This window comes from Sturnira hondurensis, unplaced genomic scaffold (assembly GCF_014824575.4).
Source record: "Sturnira hondurensis isolate 20B ecotype Veracruz unplaced genomic scaffold, ASM1482457v3 Scaffold0007406, whole genome shotgun sequence".
Taxonomy (NCBI): domain Eukaryota; kingdom Metazoa; phylum Chordata; class Mammalia; order Chiroptera; family Phyllostomidae; genus Sturnira; species Sturnira hondurensis.
Window position 1 is genome coordinate 11295655 of NW_028080037.1, and position 15737 is coordinate 11311391.

At 46.9% G+C, this 15737-nt stretch overlaps 1 protein-coding gene across 1 annotated transcript; it reads right to left on the reverse strand.

Moving 5' to 3' along the window:
* Positions 1-710: 710 nt before the first annotated feature.
* On the reverse strand, positions 711-13055 carry OASL (2'-5'-oligoadenylate synthetase like). Its single transcript, XM_037052279.1, has 6 exons — positions 12643-13055; positions 8402-8684; positions 7423-7598; positions 6326-6567; positions 5051-5198; positions 711-2049 (listed from the first exon to the last, which is right to left on the reverse strand). The coding sequence occupies exons 1-6, from the start codon at positions 12838-12840 to the stop codon at positions 1549-1551; spliced, it is 1548 nt and encodes a 515-aa protein (XP_036908174.1). The 5' UTR covers positions 12841-13055; the 3' UTR covers positions 711-1548.
* Positions 13056-15737: the final 2682 nt, after the last annotated feature.

Sequence of the window (15737 nt, forward strand, 5' to 3'; positions counted from 1 at the left end):
TTTGTAGGCCAGTGTTCAATCCACTGAGCCACACCAGCCAGGGTTCCAGCCTTTTCTTGATGAGGAAAATGAGACCTATGGAGAGGGAGAAATTGCCTAAGGTCACACAGGGGGTTAATGCCTAAAATCCCAGGGTTTGGTTTCCATGCAGTTTCAATATTACTCATTTATTCCAGGAATTCCGAAATCCACCTGGGAATCAGAAACAATTTAGGCAACCCGTTAAAATATACATTCTTGCGCCTAACCAAAAACTAACCAAATCAGAATCTCTTGGGAGGTGGGACTCAGGAATCTGCATTTCCTCAATATGCTGGGGTCTGGCTTCCACTCAGTATAATCTGCGAACCAGCAGCATGCACAATACGCAGGAGCTTGTTAGAGCCGCAGAGTCTTGACTTCAGCTTAGCCCTGCTTAATCACAACCTGCAGTTAAATAAGTTCTTCAGGGTGTACAGCGAAGTTTGAGGGGCACTATCCTGGGAGATTCCCATGCACAGCTGGGTTTTTATAACTGTCTTACTCAAGCTCAAACCTCCAGCTTGTGAATCATCTGTGTCTCTCTTTTTTAACTTGGTAAGCAAGCATCAGGCTTTTGGGGGTGGGGTGGGGGGAGGTCTATAATGTGAAACAACTTCTCATCTGTTTTTGTTTTTACCCTCCCATTGTTATAAATAAATTTCAGTGGCCAAACCCCAGATGTGTTCCCCCCCCAACTGCTAAAACCATTCTCTTCCACCTGGTATTACTATAACACTTGGAAAAGGTTATAAATGTTGTTCCTTAAACAACAGAAAAAGTCCATGGAATTTTTTACAGTCATCCTTGCTCTCCCAGACTGCTTTTCTCTTTCTCAGCGTCTCCAGTTTCCACTCCCAGATTTGAGACACTCAAAGGGTTGAGCAATCACCTCTAGGACAAGCATTAGCACCCATGGAACGAAATGAAGATCATCCAAAAGCGAATGAACAAACTTTATTTATTCCCAACTTGCTATAGCAAGGGGACGCTATAACCAACATCCCCTGCATTTGGCAGAGACTCGAAGACAGGCAATGGGAAAATTTTCCAGTGGAAAGCCGAGAAGTCCTCAGGTGTGGGCTCTGATTAAAGTTGGTGGCATAGGGAAGCTGGAGGCGGGTTGTCTAGAAGCAGGACTTTATCTTTTGTGATTGCTGGAGAGTTTATTTGGCTTTCTCTGGTTGGTCCTGAGTTGGAAGGCGCAGGGTAGGGGAGAGATCAGAGAAACTGGCAGTTATTGACTTAGTCCTGACAGTTTGGGGCTGATGAACAGGTGATGATTTGGCTTCCGAAACTAGTGGTTACAGAGGTTGTGGGTCAGAATTCTCTTGTCCTATATGGTCTGGTTGTTTGTATCTCTAATCTTTCATACCCTTTCTCATTCCTCCACTGGCAGGCGGGGCTAGGCTAACTTTGCAAAAGTGGTGAAGACATGCGACCTCCCCAGCAGAGAACTGGAAGAAGTGATGGACAGGATGAGTCCTGGATGAGAAGGCAGAACCGCACAGAGAGGTTTCCCAGAAGGAACTAGCTGCGTACAAGTGGAACCTTTTTGACTCTCCTCTTGGAGAGGATCAGGGTGTCGCTGTCCTCGATACCATAGCTCCTGAATGCCAACCAATCCTGCAGGACCTGGCCTTGGAACTCCAGCTGTTGCTGATTTCGGAGGATCCCCTGCTTGTCTTCAATCTGCTGTTTCAGGCTCAGGATGAAGCTCTTGGGGTCGATGGCGTAGGCGTGGCTCCCACCACCCGGAATCTTCACAAAGACCAGGATCTCGGAGGCGGTGGTCTCCAGCAGAGAGATGCGAGTGTCAGAGAAGATCCCGAAATCAGCCAGGGAGCTGTAGCTGTCGAGGAGCTGCCTCTCGCCGCTGGGCTGCTGGAAGGTCAGACGCTGCTGGCTGGAGTAGCCCTTCCTCCGACGGATCTTCTCCTTAACATTCATTATGGTCTCATGAGGGTTCACAGTGAGGATTAAGTCGGGGTAACCCCACTGCTCCACAGTCACATTGATGTTTCGTGCGCTCTGCAAGGGAGAGAAGGGGGGATTGAGTCCACACTCCTCTCTCTTACATGTGGAAATTCCCTTCACCTGTCCTCCTCTTTTCTTTCTTTTATAAGTTTAATTTAATTTATTTTTTTCTTTAATTGATTCTAGAGAAAGGGGAAGGGAGAGAGAAAGAGAGGGAGAGAAACATCAACTGGAAAGGGAAACATTGAGTGGTGGCCTCCTGCACGCGCCCCAACTGGGGACTGAACCCACAACCCAGGCATGTGCCCTGACTGGGAACTGAACCTGCAACCTTTCGTTTTGCACACCATCCAGGGCTGTCCTCATCTTTTCAGCAGCAGCAGCAGCAAACATTTAGGGAGTGCCAACCACCTTCTAGGCCCCGTGTTGGGTGCCTTTTACTGCAGCCCTATGAGCGGTTGATTCTCCTATTATCCCATTTTACAGGTAAGGACATTGTGATAAAACAGGGTGAAATGACTTACTGGACACCCCAGAGGTAGTGAGGAACAGAGCGGATGTTTGAACCTGCTCCAAAGCCTGTCTTCCCCAACGAAGAAGCCACACTCAAGGACCTAAGAGTCCCAGGTGGCTGAAGAACCCACCTGCAGGGTGCTGGGCAGGGCCGGCCCTCTATCTGATCTTTTCTAGAAGGAACAGAGGCCCAGCATGCTCAAGTCTTTAGGTTTTTCAAGATAAAAATCTTTGCACAGTGCTGTGACTGGTCAGGAAAAATCCAAAGGCATACACTTTTGAGCCCAACCATGGGCATCATTTGGCTGGTGGGCTCAGTTCGTAGTCTCTGTGCCTTCTTAAGGAGCCTCTGGTGCTCCTTCTGCTCTTGCTCCTAGCAGGTCCGGCTTTTGTTCTGGAACGTGCACCAGCCCTTTGCCCCTAACCCCCCACCCTACCTTTTACCTGGACGGAGCGCCCTCCGTTCTGAGTGTCTATATGCCTCCCTGGCTTTTAAGTCCCACCTCGGGCCCTGTCTTCTTCAAGGAATCCTCTCTGGTGACTTCGGAGATAACATTTATTTCCCATTTCCAGAGCCCTACAAAGACCTGAGTGTCAGTCCGGTTGCCTCAACTGCCTAGGTCAGTTGACTTAACCTCTCTGAGCCTCAGTTTCCTCATCTGTTAAATGATGATAATAACACTTGACATTTCTACTTTACAGAGCGATCCCTGGACAAGTGCTTTGTAAATTGAAAAATACAATGTGATGGAAATAGATTCTTATGGCCCTTGCTTGTACTATTGTAACCAGGTGCAGCCAGGGAGAGCCCCAAATAGGGATTTGTAATGGGGTCCAGACCTCAGGATGTCCAGGAAATATTAAATATATATACACACATATATATGTATACATATGTGTGCATATATACGTGTATATGTGTATATATACATATACATATACATATACATATATTCCTCACCTCCCACAAGTCTGAACTGGGGGATAGGACACATGGAGCAGGGCCATTGAGAGTTGTTCTGCATAGCAGCAGTTTTGCAAATAACTTCAGGCATGGTCATTTAACATACCTATAAGGTTTAACTGGTTTCATGGATATGTTAAATAGCTGTGGCCATGCTTTGAGCCAGGGGGATGGGAGTGACTTCCACTCAGGATATAACTGGGAGGCAACTCCCCCTGGTTACAGCGCCTGTGTGAGAGCTTGGAGATGATTGGCTCCACGCCATGGGGCCACGCTTACCGGGACTTACTATGGCAGCCAAGAAAGACTGGAAAAATGTGGGAATTCTGGCAGGTGTAACTGATTGTGGGAGGAGTCTGAAATGGGGCTGCAGAGGAAGATTGGCTCGGGGATTTAAGCCCAGGCACAGCAGTCATGCTGGATGGTTGGGACCATGTGGCTTTGGTGAGAGTCAGGACCACGTGGCTTTGGGGTGCTCTCTTTTGCCGTGTGGCTTAGGAAGCAGGAGAGACCTTGCTGGGAAGGAAAGGGGTGAAAGGATTCTTGCTGGTGGGCCATGAGAAGGTGCCATGTGGTTTTGGATTAACTGGAGATTGTGGCGGTGACACCGCAGATGGTGCCAGAACCGAGGGTCTGCCTGGGCCACGGACTTGTACTTCTTTCCCTGAGATACGGTACCCCAGATGGGGCAGAGGGAGAAGGAAGGGCTGTGTGCGTTTGTGGGTGTTCTGAAGGACTTCAGTATTTTAATGAAGACATTAAGTCATTACTCTCAGTCTATATAACTTTTTAAATAAATAATTCCTTTCCTTTTCACCAATCTCGGGCATTGAGAGACATCTTTCCCTGGCAGTGAGCAAGGCGAACCTAGTATGGCGGCGGTGGGGTGGGGGGACTCCCAGAGCCCAGGGGAGAGTCCATTTGGTAAAAGTATATCGTTCACCGCCCCAGGTCTGTTCTGCAACACTATAGGTTTGGCATCACATTATATCATCTGCCACTGAGATTTTTTTGTTTTCTGAGTATGCTCTCTGGTCATTCTTTCTAGTAGGGTTTTTTTTTTTCTTCCCCAGAGTTTGGAGCAAGGAAATGTGTATTGATTGAGAAGGCCTAGTTCGAGAACACGAGATAACTTATTCTCCAATCCATTTAAAGACAACTCCAAGTTCAGGTACCCTTCAGCAGCTTGGGTGAGTTTGTTTCAGAGACTATTGCCCTTGTGCCCCCACCCCCGACCTACCCCAAGCCCCGAGCTGGCACAAAACAGCTGGCTGAACTGACTTGCCTGGGGTCAGTTCAGGCAAGGAATGATTGGAGTATGGGACCTGATTATCTGGTAGGGATGGGAAGAAGAAAAGAAGGGAGAACAAGAATTTGAACATAAACGTGAGGCTCAGAGAGTTGAATCATTTCCCCACGTTCACAGAGCTGGTGGGTGGTGCAGCCAGGCCCCAGACTGCCTGACTCCAATGGCCAGTTGGCTCCACCAGTGCAGAAATAATTAAGTAACCACTATGCATTAATCTCATTCTGGACTCCCGAGGTAATTCTGGCAGCAGCCTGGAGAGGAGCGATTACCATCACATTCCAGCTGGGGACTGGGTTCTCCTGGTTGTCATAGCAACAGTCCTGCTTCAGGCACTGGTTGGCCCTCTGAGCAACTATGTCCCATCTGTACCCTTCTGCCACATTGTAGGTAGGGTCAGCCGGATCCAGGATGATGGGCCTGCAACAGAGGGAGAGGATGCCAGAAAGTAGGCTTCCAGACATCATCTCTTTAAGGCCCTGAGCATCTGTTATGTCCAGAGGCCCCGATCTTCAGTCCAGGAGTCCCAGAAACATGGCTGGAGAGTGACAGGATAGAGGCAATTAAATTCCCAAGAATTTCTTTGGGGGAGAGTTCTCTAGGTGTTTTTAAGGAATTTTTTAAAAAAATTTAAAAAAGATTTTATTTATCTATCTTTAGAGGGGAAGGGAAGGAGAGAAGGAGAGAAGTATCAATGTATGGTTGCCTCTCATACGTCCCACGCTGGGACCTGGCCTGCAACCCAGGCATGTGCCCTGACTGGGAATTGAACCACGATTGTGTGGTTCGCAGGCCCACGCTCAATCCACTGAACTACACCAGCCAGGGCGTTTTTAAGGAATTTTGGTGATATGTGTGTGTTTGTGGGAAGGGTGAGATGCCAAAGGGCATGCTGCAGCAGTAACAGATGACCACTCAGGTAGGTGGGCCTCTTCAGTTCAAAGACTTTGTTTTGCAGACAGGGATACCTAAGTTAGACGCTAGAGCTGCCAAAATGCTTTGGATGAAGATAACAGCACCTCCCCCGAGGTGCTGATATTAGAGGCACTGGGCCGAACACCAGTGTGAATTGACCTACTTTAATCCTTACAACAATCCCATAAGGTAGGGATTAGTATCCTTGTTGCTGTCACCCCCATTTTACAGATGAGAAAACTGAGGCACAGACCTCCTAAGTTCTCCAAAGCAGCAGATGGGACTCCTCAACAGGGGAGAGGCTAAGCCGTCTCCATGTGTCTCTCTTCTGTATAAATAGTGAATGGATATTTTAAAGAATACAGACTTGGAGGGAGGCCAGGAGGCCTCCTTGGGTGGCTGGCGTGGCCACAGATGTTGGATGCCAAGCCCACGATAAGAGCTGTGACTTCAGAGGAAGCTGTGACTTTATCTGACAGAATGTGATCGCAGGCAGCTGGAGCGAACAGAACACTTTGGGCCCCGTGCTTGCTACTCTCAACATCCCTGGCTCCCTGAAATTACCCTGTCAGGTAGAAGAGGCAGGCTGCCTTAAGGAGTGGGGGTCCCCTGACCCACCAGGGGCCCAGTACCTCTCTCTTTGGAATTGTTTCCTGACACAGTCCTCGATGATTGGGTTCTCGATCGCGTAGTGTCTGGTCCAGTAGATACAGAGCGACTTGTACTTCTGCAGTAGTTCCATCACAGTGATGAGGCCTTCGTCCAAACTGAAACTCTCATCCTCCAGTGTGCCCATTTCCCAGGCGTAGATGGTCAGCAGCTCGAGGGCGTAGAGAGGGGGCAGCATGGCCCTGGGGCACTTGGCTTTCACATACTGTTGAATGAGAGAGGAAAGGGAAAGAGAGACCCCAAGATTCTGTGTCAGGATGCACAGGACAAAAAACTGGAAAGTCCGAGGTCCTGCCTCAGCTCTGCCATCACCAGCTGTTAATCTCAGCCAGGTCAGCTAGCTTCCCTTCCTGGCCTTAAATGCGTTTCCCCATTTTAGAATTAAGGAGCCGGGCTAGTCCAGTTGGTTTCAAATTGTGCTTGACATAAGTCCTGGAATGGAGTTGTGAAGCAGTGTCCCGAGCAGTGAGCAGGATCCCAGCCTGCACAGTCATGAAAAAAGGAACTTAGAGTCGCTTTGTGACTCTGTAGCCATCATTCCGCCATATCTTAAAGGGATACACAATTTCCCTTCACATTTTGTTCAATTACAGTCGACATTCAGTATTATCCTAGTTTTGGGTGTCGGCTGGATATTTTTGAAATATACTTGGTACCTTGCAGACATGCATGGGAAATCTAAAAAGCAGCTGCTAGGAATATATTCACTCGGTAATAATCATAAAATGCAGGAATGCCACCATTTGGAGTAGGAATCAGTGGGGGGTGAAATTAAATGAATCTTTCTCTTATTAGAAGTCCTTAATGGACTGAGATGAATGTGCAGATGCACCCGTGAAATTGGTTAGCCAGTACTAGACTGGGTAATTTGGCATTACAAGTACGTGTGTGCTGAAATTCTGTACCTTCCTCATTTTTCCCCTTCCTTCTGTTTTTCTTTCTCTCCCCTCACCTCCATTTCTCCTTGAGGCAGTTTGCTGAGATGACAGGTCTGGCCTCAGCATTTTCTTCCCCTCTCCTCCATCTCCTCTTCCTGCCCCCAGCCCGGAAACCTCCTCACCTGCAGGTACCAGTGTTTTACCAGCCGCAAGAGGCTCTTCAGCTTGGTTGGCCGATGTTTCACGAAGTTTCTCTGCAGCTCGCAGAAGGAAGGAGAGAGATTTCCAGGGTAACCACCGGCTTTAATCAGACTCACATAGACCTCAGGATGTGGCTCAGAGTTGGAAACAGAAGGCCCTGGGGTGGGAGGAAGCAAAGGGAGAGGGGTGAGTGGCCTGGGCCTGGAGAGCCTGCTTATTCCCTGGAGTATTTCTCCGGGGGAAACCTATGAGGATAGCCTACTAGAAGGAAGAGGGTAAAGAGAGATCAAAGTGGGTTTCCTAATTCTTAGGACACTCAAGGACTATTGTCTTCCCATCCTGTGCCCAACACTCTCCCTTCATCTCTGCTTTGGATTTCTCAGATTTATTTGAACCCCCCGTCACTGTAAGGGAGGACCATGTCCAGGCGAGAAAGCTGGGCTCTGCGAATGCCTTTGCTGAGGGGTGTGCTGCTGCGGCATGCATCACGCGTCACGAGTCACGAGTCACGAATGCTCCCTGCCCACTTGCTCTGTGAGTCTATTTGTAATGTGATGTCCCATCTCTTCCCCACCAGCATTTCCTGGGACTGCCTGCTCTCCAACCCTTGTCTCAGGGACTGCTTCTGGAAAGGCCCAAAAGATGACAGTCCCAACTCCACCCTGAACCTGTGGTAGGTGCTACAGAGTCACCCAAGGTTACTCTTCTAACTCCTTCTCCTCTGTCATCTTGCCTTCTCTTGCAATCATATATTTATCTGCGTGATTCTTTGAGAAATCTGTGTCCCAATCTTGAGCCACGTGACAGCCAGAGTTGGGTCAGCCCCATGCATTGCAGTCACCAGCCCCCCGCATGACAGAGGTTGAAGGGGAGAATGTGGCCATGAATGAGAACTGAGGCAGTTGCCGGCCTCTTGGGAAGGGCAAACACATGAGTTGGGTGGGCTTCCTCTCCCCTTACCCAGGGCCCTGTAGGCAGGCACTATGGTGACAGTGACGAGCTCCGCAGTCCACCTGGTCTGGATGGTGAAGGTGAGAGCATCAGGGACTCCCTGCGACACCCCAAGGACCTCAAGTCCAAGGGCCAGCAAGTCCTGGCAAGTCCACAGCTTCTTCCTGATCATTCTCAGAACAGCCTGGTGGTGCCTGGCCTCCTGCTGGAAGCTGCGGAAGCAGCTCAGAAACACCACCAGCTCCACCTCCGCGCTGCTCCTGAGCACTGTGCCGTTGCCAAAGGAGCCCACCTGCAGAACACAGAGCCCTGTCACCCTGAGGCCGCTCTCTGTGCCAGGTGATCCCTGAGGTCTTCACCACAACCCTAAGGAATGGGTTAGTACCCACTTTTTTGTTTGTTTGTTTGTTTTAAGATTTTATTTATTTTTAGAGAGAGGAGAAGGGAGGGAGAAACAGTGGGAGAGAAACATAGATGTGCAAGAGCTACAGAGATTGGTTGCCTCTAGCACGCCCCCAACTGGGGACCCTGCCTGTAACCCAGGCATGTGTCCTGACTGGGAATCGAACCAGCAACCTTTTTGGTTTGCAGGATGGTGCCCAACCCACTGAGCCACACCAGCCAGGGTGGTACCCTTTCTTTACAGGTGAGAAGACAGATGTCCAGAGGATAAGCTGTAATATGCATTGAAGGGGTTAGGAAGGAAAAGGAACCCTCATTCACTGTGGGTAGGAATGTAAGCTGGTACAACCACTATGGAAACCAGTAGGGCATTTCTCAAAAAATTAAGAAGTGAGTTTCCATATAACCCAGCAGTCCCTCTTCTGGGTGTCTACCTGAATAACTGAAACACACTTGTTCCCAAAGATATAGGCACTCTATGTCCGTTGCAGTGTTAGTCACCGTGGCCCGGATGTGGAGACAACCAAAGTGCCCTTCGAACGAGGGTTGTGCTAAGAAGATGTGCATGTATCCAATGGACCACTACTCAGCCCTGAGATAAGATGAGATACTGCCATTCACAACATGGATGTTGTGGATCCAACATGAATGGATCTTTAGAGTATTGTGCTAGGCCAAATAAGTGAGTCAGAAAAAGCTGCGAACCACATGATTTCACTCGTGGGATGTAAAACTGAAACTCATAGACACAGACAACAGCATGGGGGTTACCAAAGGAAAGGGGGTGGGGTAGTAAAGGGTAAAGGGGGCCAAATACACGATGATGGAAGATGATTTGACGGTGGGCAATGGGCACACAGTGCAATATATGATCATGTATCATGGAAATGTACACTTGAAACCTATATGACCCTATGAGTCAATGTCACTTCATTAAATTTAATGATAAAGAAGAGGATAGGCCACTGGCCCAGGCCACAGGGGACACAGCCTGACTCCAGACCCCACGCTTCTTATTTATTACACTCCATTCCTCTGAGACTGTCTTCTCACCTGCAGAGTTGTGTCTGCTCCAAGGAAATAGGAATGCTTACTCCCCAAGGTTTTTTTAGGATCTGGGGGGTTGGCTGTCTGAGTAATTTTGTGACATTAAAAAGGGGAGTGCAGAATTGCCTGGTGGATAAGAACTGTGGGCTGTGGAATGGGGTAGCCTGACTTTGACCTTGACTCTGGCTGGCCCTTGCTTTCCAGCTATATGATCATACTGAACCCTCCATCTATAAAATGATGGAACATGAGTCATTGGCTCCCTTGAAAGTTTAGATGAGGGAGTATGTACCTAAAGCTTGCTGTAATGCCTGGCACGTGGAAGTTGACAACATGTTTCTCTCCCTCCTCTTTATCTGGCTGACTCACCTCATTCCTTCTGCTGCTTGGGATTCACTTTCCCCATCTGAATGGAAGGAGCCTGAGCTGGACGATTTGGAAGGGGCCTTTTTGATGTTCTGAGATCCTGGGCTTGCTTCCCTGTTGCTTCCGGCATACAAAAGCCCTACAACTCTCTGGCCTTCCTTCTTTCTCACTCCAGTTCAGGAGGTGGAATTGCTGGGGCATGAACGAACAGCCAACTCAAGTCGGCTCCCCCTCCCCCCCAGTGGGTGAATCACTGCAGCTGCTGTGGGTTGAGCACTCATGTCCGGCATTCCTGAAAGCCCTTTATGCATATGAGACCTTATCATCCTCCCACCCACTGACTGAGGTGGGTACTAGTATAGTTATACCCAAAGTACAGATGAGAAAACTGAGGCAGTGGGGGTTCATCAACTTGCCACGGGCTCCTTGTCAGGAGTCAGAGTCAGTTATAGAGCCAGAACCCAGGGTGCTATTCTTTGCCCTCTTTCTTCCCTATGACCCTCGTCTATGAGCCAGACCCCGTTTCTGAGAAGGCAGAGCATCTGCCATCTTTTTTCTCCCCACCTTTTCCATTCTCATTCTCTACTCGCGTTTAGACTCAGTGTTTCTGCCCCATAGGAGAGGGTTGGGGTTGGTTCCCTGTGTGTGGACAGAGGCCACATCCCACTGAAGGCCTTTCCCAGTGATAAGAGACAGAGAAGAAAGAACATTCTTCCACTGGCTTCAGGACTTGTTTCAGTTCAAACCTGCTTAAACCCAACTCATTCAAGGGCAAGCATTCACTCATGTGGGCCAGCCCAGCTCATCCAATTTTCAGGGTCGGCAGGGGGAGCTTGGAGGCTGAATGAAGTATTATTTCTCACTGGCTACTGCTCTTCAGGTGTTTCTATTATTGCACAGTTTCAAGGAGGAGTGGACATGGTCTGTAGGCAGAATTTGAGAGCTGGGAAAATGTCATTTCCTGCTATCCACACTCATTCTGTTTGTAGCATCCTCCTATTGGCAGGCTTCCCCCTTCCATCCGCTACTTCATTGTCACGGTTGTCAAGGGGGTGGTCTGGGAGGGTCTGCTTGACTCTTACTGGTGCCCAAGACCGAAGAGATAGCTTAGGCAAGAATTTATAATGATACTTTTTTCTGGAGGATTTACTATGTGCTAATCATTTAGCCTGCTTCCCCATTTGCTTGATGAGGCAGAGATGTAGCTGCTGCCCTTACCCCCATTGCAGACGAGAAGGCCGAGGGTTTTAGAGCTATGATGGTAAATCTGCAGGCACAGAGCCAGTAAGGGAAGAAGGCAAGAATCACACTTAGGCCTGTCTGACGTCAAATGTGTGGTTTCTCACTTCTAGATCCTTCCCTGAGGCCCCTGGAGATAGATCTAGAGTGCTGAGCTGGAAACCAGAATTTGGGGGTTGTGGGGGAGGGTTCTTAATGTTAGTCTTGTCTTTGCCACTGCTTTCTGTGTGACCTTGGGACGTCTCTTACCCTCTCTGAGCTTCAGTTTCCTGCATGTTTAAATGAGGGATTGACTGAGGCTGTTGGGTTCTCCATGGTCTTTCTAGTTTGACCCTCTTGAATTTTGATCCTAGGAGGTGACACGAAGCAGCTGGAGGAAGGGCCTGGAGCCTTGGCTGTGGAGTCAGAGAGGCCCTGGTTCAAAGCCCAGCTCTACCACTAGCTTGTGATATTGTGTAAATTACTTCAACTTTTCTGCGCTTTCATGAAGAAAACCTTTTTACTATGGAAAAAATTTAAACATAGAAAGAAGATACAATGGATTTCTATATCCAGTCATTTAGAGTTAACAAGTCTCAACTCCTTACCATATTGGCTTCGTCTAAACCACATTAAAGTAAATTACACACACCACGAATCTGTGTCCCTAAACACTGGAGCATTTGTGTCCAATGAAAGAGAACATTTCCGCCATAACCACAAAACTATTACACCTAACAATACCAACAATGATTCCTTTATATCACCTGATATCCAGGTCATGTTAAAACTTCCCCAATTGTTTCTAAACAACATTTTGTGGGTGATCTATTCACACCAGGAGCCCATCAAAGACCTTGAGTTGCATTTGATTATTATGAATCATAAGTCTCTGAACCTCCCCTTTGCTCATCTGAGAAAGGGGAAAGGAATAGTATCTACCTCGCAGGATGCACAAATTAGAGATAATGTATATTTAAGGGGTCCGGCTAGAGCACCCCAAAAACTGAGCGATTATTAGCTTCCTTCCCAGATCGTTCTGCTGGAGGCAGCAATATGTTGGGCTGCAGGCAACTAAGGTGGGACGTCCTGAGCTGTCAGCAGTATGGGCTAGGGAAGCGGAGGCAAGAGGTCCCCAGAAACCTCAGGAGGAGGATAAGGACCCTCCTTCTGGGCTTGCCCAGCCCTGGCACGGGGCTGGAGAAGACCAGTCTCACCTTCACCACCTTCAGCACTTGCACCTCCTGGTCCAGCCCATCTTCCCCCTGGAAGGTCTCTGCCCTCAGGAACTGCTCCACAGTCCGCACAGCATCCAGCACCTCTTCTTTCCACTCCCGGTTGGGCTGCAGCCACTGGGCCACGAAGGAGTCCAGCCTGGAGGCAGGGGTGCCATACAGCTCCGGGGACAGTGCCATCTCTGTCCGAGCATAGCACTGCTAGACACATATATAGCTACACACCCAGCCTCTGGCATCCTTTCCCTTCTTTAAGGAAGCTCCTCCTCGGTTATCCTCTCGAACCCTGTTGGGATAAAGAACCATCATGGGGAGGAAACCAGGAGTGACTGGGCTGATCTGGGGCTCCCTTCGTGGAGACGGGTCTTCTCGCTGTGGCAGAGGTGCCAAGAGATACCGAGCCACGATTGGAATGTCCGGGGCCACCTTAACAGGCTTGGCTTCTGGCCCACCTTTCTGCTATTGCTTTCGATTCTCCACTCTTTGAGTTTCCATTCGATGACGTTTGGAAACTGAAATTGGCTTGAGTTTGGCCCTTAGAGGAGGTGACTCTCCCAGTAGGTAGGAGTTGGATTCCACTGTATCTGTCACCCAGTCACCCCACCTCGACATACAAACTGAGGTACAGAAGGAGAAGGGGCTTGTCCACAGTTGGGATCAGCAGACAGAACTCTCAAGTCAGACAGGACAGATTTATTTATTTTTTAAAATTCAAATATGTTTCACTTTTTTTCTGTTATAGTGTACATTCATTATTATTTTGTATTAGTTTCAGGTGGACAGCACAGTGGCTAGACAATCATGCGCTCCACAGAGTGTTTCCCCTGGTGGTTTCAGAGCCCACCTGGCACCATACGTGGTTATTACAACATTACTGACTGTACCTCCTATGCTGGACTTTACATCCCTGTGACTGTTTTGTAACCACCAATCTGTACTTCTCAATCCCTTCACCTTTGTCACTCAGTCCCCTAACCCTCATCCCTTGTGGCAACCATCGGTCTGTTCTCTGTGTCTGTGAGTCTGTTTCTGTTTTATTTGTTATTTTGTTCTTTAGATCCTACATGCAAGTAAAATCATATGATATTTGTCTTTCTCTGACTTATTTCACTGAGCTTAATGCCCTCTAGGTCCATCTGTGTTGTCACAAATGGTAAGGTTTCATTCTTTTTTATGGCCAAGTCATATTTCATTGTATATATGTACCACAGATTTTTAAGATGTATATATCTAATCTTTATTGTGTTTTTTCCATTAAAACACAAATTTTTTAAAAATCCACTTGTCTACTAATTGGCTCTTGGGTTGCTTCCATAGCTTGGCTATTGAAAATAACACTGCAATGAACATAAGTGTGCATAGATATTCTTTCAAATTAGTGTTTTGGGGTTTCTTTAGATATACGTGCAGAAGTGGAGTTGCTGAGTCACAAGGCAGTCCCTTTTTTTAGAAAAAATTTTAAATATTTATTTATTTATTTTTAGACAGAGGGGAAGGGAGGGAGAAAGAGAGGAAGAGAAACATGAATGTGTGGTTGCCTCTCTCATGCCCCCACACGGGGGACCTGGCCCACAGCCCAGGCATGTGCCCTGACTGGGAATTTAAATGGCGGCTGTTTGGTTCCCAGGCCATTTGCTTGGCATTCAGTCCACTGAGCCACACCAGCTAGGGCCATTTTTAATTTTTTTGAGGAACCTCCATACTGTTTTCTACAGTGGCTGCACCCATCTGCATTCTCTTCAACAGTGCACAAGGGTTCCCTTTTCTCCACATCCTTGCCAACACTTGTTTGTTGATGTACTGATGCTAGCCAATATGGCAGATGTGAGATGATATCTCATTGTGGTTTTAATTTGCATTTCTCTAATGATTAGTGACATCAAACATATTTTCATATATCTATTTGCCATTGTTTGTCCTCTTTGGAGAAATGTCTGTTCAAGTGCTTTGCCCACTTTTTACATGGGATTGGGTTTTGGTTTCGGGTCTTTTTGTGTGCGTGTTTATTGAGTTATATGAGTTCTTTATAAATTTTGGATATTAACCTCTTATCAGATATATCATTGGAGAATATCTTCTTCTATTGAGTGGGTTGTCTTTTTATTTTGTTGACAGTTTGCTGTACAAAAACTTTCTAGTTTGATGTAGTTCCATTTGTTTATTTTTGCTTTTGTTTCCCTTACCTGAGAAGATATATCAGGGGAAAAAAAATGTTACTAAGAGAAATGTAAAAGAGATTTTACTGTCTATGTTTACTTCTAGGCATTTTATGGTTTGAAATCTTACATTTAAATGTTTACCCTATTTTGTGTTTATTCTTGTAAATGGTGTAAGAAGGTAGTTGAGTTTCATTTTTTTTGCATCTATCTGTCCAATTTTCTAAATGCCATTTATTGAGCAGACTCTCTTTACCTCACTATAGGTTCTTGCCTTCTTTGTCAATTATTAATTAACTATATAGACATGGGTTTATTTCTGGACTCTCTATTCTATTCCATTGATTTATTACATCTGTTTTTATGCTGGTACCATGCTGTTTTGATTACTATAACATTGTAATATATTGAAATCAGGTAGTATGATACCTACAATTTTGTTCTTTTTTCTTGAGGTCACTGTGGTTAGTCCAGGTCTTTTATGATTCCATAAAAATGTTTGGATTATTTGATCTAGTTCTGTGAAATATGCCACTGGCATTTTGGTAGGAATTGCATTGAATCTATAGATCCCTTTGGGTAATGTGGACATTTAAGCAATGATAATTCTTCTGTTTTGTGAGCATAGTATTTGCTCTATTTATTTGTATCTTCTTCAGTTGCCTTCTTCAGTGCCTTATAATTTTCCAAGTACGAACCTTTGACCTCTGTGTCTAAATGTATTCCTAGGTGTACAGGTCTTTGACCCCCTTGGTTAAATGCTTCCTAGGTATTTTATTTTATTTTTGATGCAATTGTAAATGGACTGTTTTCTTAGTTTCCCTTTTTGCTAGCTTATTATTGGTATGTAAAAATGCAACTGATCTCTGGATATTAACTTCATATCCTGCTACTTTACTGAATTTATGTATTAGTTCTAGT

Coding starts and splice junctions, on each gene's coding strand:
- OASL (XM_037052279.1), bottom strand. CDS start 12,840: ATGGCACTGTCCCCGGAGCTGTATGGCACCCCTGCCTCCAGGCTGGAC. Junction 6,568..7,422: donor TAAAACACTGGTACCTGCAG/GTGAGGAGGTTT, acceptor CTCATTCAACAG/TATGTGAAAGCCAAGTGCCC. Junction 2,050..5,050: donor TCCCCAGCTGGAATGTGATG/GTAATCGCTCCT, acceptor TCTCCCTTGCAG/AGCGCACGAAACATCAATGT.